The sequence below is a fragment of the Vigna unguiculata genome, chromosome 1 (genome assembly GCF_004118075.2).
Source record: "Vigna unguiculata cultivar IT97K-499-35 chromosome 1, ASM411807v1, whole genome shotgun sequence".
Lineage (NCBI taxonomy): Eukaryota > Viridiplantae > Streptophyta > Magnoliopsida > Fabales > Fabaceae > Vigna > Vigna unguiculata.
The window spans coordinates 23253095-23262446 of NC_040279.1; the positions used below are offsets into that span (position 1 = coordinate 23253095).

The 9352-nt window shown below is 31.8% G+C and overlaps 1 protein-coding gene across 1 annotated transcript; it reads right to left on the minus strand.

Annotated features, from left to right (window-relative positions):
• Nucleotides 1-867: 867 nt before the first annotated feature.
• On the minus strand, nt 868-4926 carry LOC114177213 (DNA cross-link repair protein SNM1). Its single transcript, XM_028062483.1, has 10 exons — nt 4307-4926; nt 3893-4073; nt 3496-3735; nt 3248-3392; nt 2591-2725; nt 2437-2503; nt 2226-2303; nt 1640-1692; nt 1311-1521; nt 868-1187 (listed from the first exon to the last, which is right to left on the minus strand). The coding sequence occupies exons 1-9, from the start codon at nt 4854-4856 to the stop codon at nt 1423-1425; spliced, it is 1548 nt and encodes a 515-aa protein (XP_027918284.1). The 5' UTR covers nt 4857-4926; the 3' UTR covers nt 868-1187; nt 1311-1422.
• Nucleotides 4927-9352: the final 4426 nt, after the last annotated feature.

Here is a 9352-nt window from a genome sequence, read left to right on the forward strand (position 1 = left end):
TTAAACCTCAAGCAACTCGGCTTGGAATAGAACACAAAAGCTCTTTTAAACCTCAAACAACTCGGCTTGGAATAAAAAAATAACGCTGAATAACATTATATTTGAAAAAATTAAAAACAAAGAAATAAAAATATCTTTACAACTAAATCCCCTAAATGCCGAGAATAACTTATTTAATATTTTTAACCTCAGCTCTACCCCGATCTGCCAGGTATCTTTTATCCCATCCGACCACCAAATTTTTCTAACTATGACCTCAGTATAACACCTAAATAATTCTCTGGCCGAGTACTAATTCTCTGGCGAGTACAAATAAAAAAGTATTTCTTTTATTATCATAAAAAAATAAATATATACACGCTTAGGTTCATGTTATATAAAGATGTTTTCCCTGATTTATATAAAGATTATTGTAAATGAAAAACACCACAAATTAGGTAATTAATAGCTGGTGATATTTCCTTTTTTAACAAAAAAGAACGATTTCAAAAATACGAATGAACAGTGACTTTGAACAATGCTGATCGTAGTAGTAAAGAGGAGACTGAAATAATATAACCGCTTTTGTTTAGTTCCGAAAGACTTGTGTCATTGTCTAATAAGGGAGTGGTTTTTTTTCAAAAAAAAATACTTAAGATTAATTAACATTGTTTAATTTTAAACTGATTTTTTTATTTCTTTTTAAAAAATAAAATTAGTCATTCAATACATCAAAATAACCAAAATTACGTTATTTTTCCTAAAAAAGAAATAATGTATCTATTCCCCTTTAATAAATACATAAAAATCCAAACTAAGAAAATCATATTCATCTTCAGACCCCAAAAATCTCTCTGGTTGGCCCTAATCCTTGGTGGTGTTAAAATAAAAGAGAAAAGCAGATGAATTCCTAATGTACGTCAAAGACATAAGATTATATTTAAGCATGTTACATTTAAACTAACACATAATATTATATCTAACTATATCTAATAATATTTTAACCATGTCTAACATATGATTATTTCACAGAATACAATTAGGTGAATCACCTGCTTTAGCGAAAGTTATACTGGATCAGTCCAACCAATCGAATAGAGATATACAGCAATTGGGCATTGCTAAAGTACTCTTCAGAAAATATCAGAATGTATGGCATCTCATTTTATTCTGGTCCTACTTTGGTTGTCATAAAGTTGATAAATGCCCTGCATTGCACCGAAATTTAGAAGCAACAAATGGGAACTACACCGGGGTTTAAAGTGAAACAAGCAGAAAGACACATGTTGCATTGCAATTTGAGAAAGTATGTAAAAACAATTCACATATACCTTCTGCAAGCAGCAATAAATGTTGAGTCCCGCAACCGCAAATTGGTTTTAAAATGGAAAACTGAGATAAACACTTAAATCCTCATCTAGAAATAGCAGTGAATAAGAGACTTCAGCACCTCAACCAGTCTCGGAAGTAGGATTGCATCTTTTCTCGATTAGCAGCATTCCCAACATTCACAGTTGGAATGATCTTCTCAGGTCTCAAAAACTGTGAAGATAAAAGATAAATTCACTCAAAAAGGAGAACAAAACAATGCAATTTTGTCGAAATCATTAAATAAATTAACATTTATAGGTTAAAGAAATCATAATATTCAGTTCCAGACCTGAACAAAATCTCGCAGTTCTGTAAAGCTGGAGTGCTCACTGTAGGGAACTCCTGGAAGAAGTAAGAAAAGAGACTTGTGAACTGTGCTGCAATGGTGGATAAATAACGTGCTACTTCCATTCCATACCTTTTAAGAATTAGTTTTTAATAATTTGTTTTTTATTTATCAATTTAAAATTCAAAACAAAATTAATCATCTTGTCAAATATATCTTTACCTTCCTTGCCTAGTTCTAAATACACATTTATCACGGAACTAAAAAAAGAGAAGTGGAAACTATTAAATGAGGGAATGAATTAATAATATAAGTATAATAAAAAATTAATAGTAATTTTAATAAGAATGACAACGTCAATTATATTTCTTAATTCTTAAGTAACAGCCTTAAACAAAACTTTAAAGGCCTGTTTGACACTCAGGGACAATGATCTACTACTGAGCATTTCAGCATCTCAAATCATATCGTTACTAATTAAGAAACACTATACCCAGATCCACCACATTTCAGTCCAGTGCATTTTCAATACAATTAAGTACTAATAATACTTCATATTTTATAACAACCGAAATGCAGTTAATCTTACCATAAATCGTGATATTTCCTTTGGTAACAGGTTTAATTAGTTCCAGATCGTTGCTTATCTTGTCATTGAAAGTCCAACCTAAAATTATGAAGGAAGAAGTATTGGACACTTGAATTAAGCAACTCTGTCGGCACAAATATCTTCTCTGTTGGTAACTTAAAATACCAAGATGATTCGGAGGTCAATGTTATCACAAGTATTTGTAAAATACCTGTTGGACGAAACGCCAAAACTGCTGTGAATTGATCCTTGTATGTCTTCAAGTAATCCTTTAAGGTCTAAAGTAACAAGTAAAAACATGATGGTGAATTATGATATACAAAACAAAATTTTAAGAGGGAAAATGTAACGGCACAAAACTATACCTCAGGTCTCAAAGATGACATGGGCAGGACATGGAGAAGCGTGTCATTTCCTATTGTACAGAGTCTATCTGAAAGGTCGGACCAACCAAAAGCTTGCAAAATCCGTCTTCTTGAAGCATTGGCATAAATTTTTACCTGAATCATAAAGAAAGGCATAGATATTGCGTCACTGGATCAACATGGCAACTTAAAGCTACTTTTACGAATTCAAGGCAGAAAAAAGTCTAAAGCCATGAAGAGGAACCTCATAAATCTACCACAAAGTGCCATAATTGTTGTTTGCCAATAATGCAAGGTTGGAAACACCTTTATGCACAAATTTAGACATTGCAGAAGGATAAAAAAAAAACAAGCGAAAACTTCAAAATCATCAGTAATACAGATTAGATCATCATGAAGACAAACCAATCGCTCAGGTACCAATATCTGATGTGTCTGAACTCTGAAGGATTAAAGAAATAAAGTGAAAACTTCAAAACCATCGGCTATATCTAGATTAGATCGTCATAGAGACAAACAATCCCTCTGTTATCACTATGTTTTTATTTTTTGTGGCACAACCCTTCTTGTCAACAATAAGGACAATTGAAAAAAAAAAACAAAGTGTATAGAATGAACTAGTCAAAATAGAAGTCTGCCACGGAATAACAAACATACCCCAAGAGCTTTAGAAATTGCAAGATATACACATTCTTTGCCAATGCTGTAAGCCCCAACGACCACTAAAGTTCTGTGATGAATTTTGAGGTGGTTCTTCGTAATTTTGACAACATAATTTAGTACATCTTCCTTGGAAGGGAACCTGAACCAGAAATTTTTTAACAATCAGTCGAGATTAGCAAAACCAATAATTACATATCATAACCAAATGACAAGACCTGTACAAAACCAGAACATTGGCTTACCTGTATTTTGGGTTGCAATATGTAGTATCCAAATAAAGTACATTTACACGTTGATTTACAAGAAGACGGTAAGCTTGCATTGGTTTACACGCTCTAAAGTCCCCAGTGTGTAAATAGCGTTGGTCATTTGGGAGGCTAAAGTGAATCAAAGCCGCACCAGGGCAATGATTAGCTTCTAAAAGAGTCACTTTGACACCATCAATCACATGTTCCGTATTAAATTCCAAAGGGTGGATATACCTGTACAAATAAATGCATTAAAAAAAAAACACAAGGTAATCCCTTCACAGGAATGCAATGTGAAAAACATTATCAAGTGCAATCTGATTTGTAAGTTCATGTAAGTGAGCAATCTACAAACAAAGTATAGGAGACATGAGAGTTTCTGAGTTCTTACAAAGGATTTACCGATAGACACATTTGAACAAGCCGTCCCGTGAGAGGAGAGCAATAGATAGGGCCATGAGACCATTTCTTGCTAAGGCCACCATAGTGATCGCAATGGAAATGACTAAGAAAATACGCTGAACACCCTTCAACATACCCATACCGAAAAGCATCAACAGTGAATGGTCTCCCTGCATTTGCAAATAAAGTATGTTCATTTAGAACATTTCATTTTTTCTAATTTTCATAACAAAATCTCAGGACAAAAAATCCGAGATGGAACTATTGCAAAACTAATTTCTCAATCAATTTTGTTTCATCAGTCTCTTGGACTAAACCAAATTGCAGTTTTGTATGTACTTGTTCCATTAAGTCGGTTCCCTGACTCGACTTGAATTAATAGAGTTATGATAATAAGTTTCACCTGGGATTTTCTTATAAAAGGGACAGGAACGTGTAACCCTATTTTCACCACTGAAACCCTTTCTCTTACGGAGAGATTTCGTGTTCTCAGAGTCCTTTCCTCCGTCGCGCAAAATCGAACCCCAATTTCCAGGTTTCACAATCTTCCTTTCAGAAGAACTACCTCCTTTATCAGAATAAACACTCATACTCGGTCCAGATTCAACTGAACCAACGGCGTCGTTTCTTTTGAAACCCCAAATCTGGAACAGGTTGGCCTGCTTCATCTTCTTCCCCGAATCGCGCTCGAAACCGATGTGTCTATCATTTTTATCATCCAGCAACATCAGCGAGGACCAATCGGTTCCGCAGCGATAGAAATCGGCGGTGAAACTGCTCTTTTCCGACGGCGTTTCCGATCCAGGGAGTTGGGACGGAAAACCCTCGTCGTCCAGTGAAACGACGCCGAACGAAGCGCCATCATCATCGTTAACGTCGTAACCGTAGCCGTCCTGAGGTAACGGTTCGTCTCCTAAGGAAGGTGGTGGTGATGCGTCGGTGGATAGCGCCATCGCTTTCGTTACGGCGCGTAAATGGTCGAAATTAAATGCAAATTTGTTTTTTAAAATGAACCCGCGGGAAAATTAAGGAGATTGCGATAAATTTCAGTTCTTAGATATTTTGCCTAGTTGTCTTTTTTATGTTGAATTTGTTTACTTATTTTTTCAAAAATCAATTTGGTCAGTCTTATATATTTTTTAAACAATTTAAAGCAACTATTATTAATTGCTTTTCTAGTACTGTATATGTTATTGGGTAGACTAATAATTATTAAGAGTTGTTTCTTACGTTAATTTTCATATATTTATCACATGAAAGTAAATTATATTAAAATATTATCAATTTCTTTTTTTATATTGTTTATTTTTTATTTGTAATCGTCTCTTTTCACTATTTTCAATTCATCATAATTTATAATTTGATAGTCTTATGAAAGATTATTACAGTAATCATTTTTATTTTTTTATGATGGAGTGACAATATAAACATTGTTTTTTTTTCTATTGATATATGAAAATTAAACTAATATTTACATTATTTATGTAATTTTTGTTATTAGCATTATTAGTAGGAAACACATGCATTTAGTTTTAGTTTAATATATTTTTACTTAAAGAAGTAAAAAACATAACTTTTACATAATTATTGAAATAAAAAATAGACTTAAATATTTATTTGATCATAATTTAGTTTTTTCGATTTGATTCTAATATTTAAATATTTAATTTAATCATAATATTCGTTAATTTTATTTAATTTGATATTATTAATGTTGTTTAAATAATTAATTGATAGTAAATATTTATGATTACGTGTTATTTTGTGGTTTTTTTTTTAATATTTTTTATTTTTAATTTAAAACAAAAATATCCACATGTTAAAGTAGTATCGTGTCACATGTAAAAATTAATGTCATGTGTTAGGATCAACTTTTTATATTCAATTTTGGTTATGATATTCGTTATTTATTTTAATCTAGTTCCATATTTTCTTAATTGAACAATTTAGTCTCTCTAAATTGAGACAATTTTTTTTTATATAAATGTTATATTAACATGTTTATTAAAATTCACATTTTTATTAAATATTTTTAGTTTAAGGTTACAATTAGTTCAAAATTATAACAAACATTCTAAAAGTGGAGAATAACATCATTGGTCTAAAATTTTAAGAGGTTAAAAATCACATAAAGTATTAAAAATTACATAAAAATGTTATACAATATTATATTAATCGATTATATTAGTTTATTTCATTTTTAACCTCTTAAAATTCTAAATTGATGATGTTATTCCTCACTTTTAAAGTTTTCATTTTAATTTTAAACCAACTCTAACTCTAAATTAAAAATATTTAATAAAAATGTGAATTTTCATAAAAATATAAGTATAACCTTTTATATAAAAATTAAATTTGATCTCTACTTGGAGAGGGATAAAATTGCTCAATTTAAAAAAAATAGGACTAAATTGAACAAAAACTGACTTTGACACGTGACATTAACCTTAACACGTAACATGATACTAACTTGATAAGTAAACATATTTTATAAAATAAAAAGAAATAAAAAATAAATAAAGAAAAACCAAAATAACCACGAAATGATACGTAGCGGTCACTGTTCATCATTCGTTAATTATTTAAATGATGTTAGTGTAAATAACCAAATTGAACAAAATTGACAAATATTATAACCAAATTAAACAAAAAAATATTATAACTAAATTGAAAAAACCGAACGAAAATTATGATCAAATCAATATTTAAGCCTAAAAAATATTATTAGATTTATGAAAAAATAACTATAAGATAAATAGTTTGTATAGCTTTATTGTAGGAGATTTTTTTTTATTGTTTGAAGTGGGCTTTATCTCTAGTTGATGTGGGACTTCCAACACACTCCTCACGCCGAAGTATATTCATCTCTAACTTGCCTCTGATACATATTAGAAGTGGGCTTTAAGCCTAACTCAACCTCACAAAACCGGCCTGTAAGCTGAGGTTTGCACCTCACTTATATACTATAAATCAGCCTGATCTTTAGTCGATGTGGGACTTCCAACAATTATAGATAGTTAATTGAGTTTAAAAATTATTTATAAAACCTAAAGAGTAAAATAGTAAAGTTGTTTTTGATAAAATTAATATTAGTAATAAAATATGATGATTGCATAATTTTTGTAAAGAAGAATTTGTTAATTGTAGATAAATTTTAAACTATAAAAATAACAAAGTTAATAGATAAGGTGATTACTATTATGTCCCTTTCTTAAAACATGTGTTTAAAACTCTTTTTATGCATCTTTATTATTGGTTGGTATTTGAAATTATTTCACACATAATTTTTTATTTATATTTAATAAGGATATTAATGTAAATTACCTTCTAAAAAGTTATAAGTATAGGAAGACACAATACAAGAGACATAAGGTGGTTGGTCCACCTTTTCCCAGAAGACCCGTTTTAACGTCTTCCATTCTTAACAACAATGGGGTTTTCGTCAACATCACTCTCCTCCAACCCATAACACCTACCTTTATCAGGCTCTCCATGACCCTTTCAATATTCTCTCTACCGCCTATTGAAAGTAATCAAAGTATTGTTTTATTGTCTGTTTTAATTGTCTTTTTATCCCGAATTCTAATTTTGATATAATGCAGTTATAGTTTTTTGTGTGTGAGAAAGAGTGAAAATGCATCACTATGAAGGTGCAGATATGGCTACTACGGATGTCATACCAGGGAATCTTCTTGTGTTTGATGCGCAGGGATACAAGGATTGGTGTGTGAAGATGGAGGCTATCTTTGACTTCCAAGAAGTTGATGATATTGTGAAGATTGACTTCCAAGAACTTGCCAAAAATGCTCCGGAGGATCAACAACAAACATACAAGGTGAGCAAGAAGTTGGATTGCAAAGCACGAGTTTTGCTACATCAACGTGTCTCGATGATTACTTTTTAGAAGATTTAGAAAGCCACTACTACCAAACAAATATGGGATATGTTACAACAGATATATGGGAATGTAGAAAAAACCAAGATGATAAGTTTGCAATCTCTATGGAGACAATTCAAACTCCTTTCTATGTTGATCAAGAATTCATTGATATTTAACAAGATTCAAACCATTGAGAAGGTGCTTCGAACCCTAACTCCACGATTTGACCATATCATCGTGGCCATAAAAGAATCAGAAGATTTGGAGGCAATGTTTATCGAAAAGTTACAAAACTCTTTGAAAGAACATGAGTAGAGAGTGGTTGACAAGAAGAATAGTGAAAGAGTAGTTGATCAAGCTCTACAGGTAAAGATTGGTCAAAGTAGTAGAGGGCGTGGTGGTTGAAGTAGGAGAGGCCAAGGGAGATTTAGAGGAGGAAGAAATGGAGATAGAAATAATGTTTCTAATTCTCATGAACACCTATCTATTAGTGGTTATGATAGGAAAGATGGCACTCAATATAGAAGGAGAGGAAGATATGGCAAGAAGAAAGTGGATACGAGGAAAATCCAGTGCTACATTTGTGATAAATGGGGTCACTATTCATATGAGTGTTGTCAAGATAATGGAAACAGAAAAGGAAAAAAGATTGAAGAGGTGAATCTGGTGCAAGAGAAGATGGGTCTGATTCAGACCAAGTCTTGTTTATGACAACCACAACCAACAATGAAAACTGTACATCTTGGTATTTAGACACATATGCTCAAACCATATGATTGGGAATAGGAATTGGCTAGTTGATCTCCATATGTGTGTAAAGAATAATGTGAAATTTGCAAATAATAGCACAATTATGGCTGAAGGCATTGCTAAGGTGTTGATCAAATGAAAGGATGGGAAAATAACCTTAATGAATTATGTGTTGTATGTTCTTACCATGAAGAACAATCTACTCAGCTAAGGATAGTTATTGGAAAAGGGTTACACAATGAACTAAATCATATTGAAATCTTTGATTCCAAGAACAAATTAGTGATCCAGACACCACTATCAACCAATAGAACCTTTAAGGTGAATTAGGAAGCCACTGAAATTCAATGTTTATTTACCACCAGTTTTGAGGAGCATAATTGATTGAGGCATTATAAATATGGCCATTTAAACTTTAAGTTTTAATTAATTGAGTAACAAACAAATGGTGTGTGGTATGCCACCAATTTTTCCACCTTTGAAGACTTGTGAAGGGTGTGTTGTCGAGAAACAACCAAGAAAAGTCTTCAAAACCATTTCATCTCATAGATCAAAGCAAACACTTGAAGTGGTCTATTCAGATGTGTGTGGGCCAATTGAAATAGAACCTTGTTGGACATGACTAGATGCATGCTAAAGAGGAAGAACTTGCCACATTGCTATTAGGGTGGGGTAGTGATAATTGTTGCCTATATATTGAATATATGTCCTACTAAGAAATTCAAGTATGTGACTGATGAGTGCGTACTTTTGCCCTCATTTAATGTTTAATTCCGAGTATTTAATTGAATTTGTGTGCTGAAAGATTGATTTAATTGG

What these genes read in the sequence shown, in the direction of transcription:
- LOC114177213 (XM_028062483.1), bottom strand. Translation starts at nt 4,856, where the DNA reads ATGGCGCTATCCACCGACGCATCACCACCACCTTCCTTAGGAGACGAA. An exon ending in TGTCATCTTTGAGACCTGAG is followed by an intron (nt 2,504 to 2,590) that starts GTATAGTTTTGT and finishes TTGTTACTTTAG; the next exon opens with ACCTTAAAGGATTACTTGAA. An exon ending in TTTGGCGTTTCGTCCAACAG is followed by an intron (nt 2,304 to 2,436) that starts GTATTTTACAAA and finishes TCATAATTTTAG; the next exon opens with GTTGGACTTTCAATGACAAG.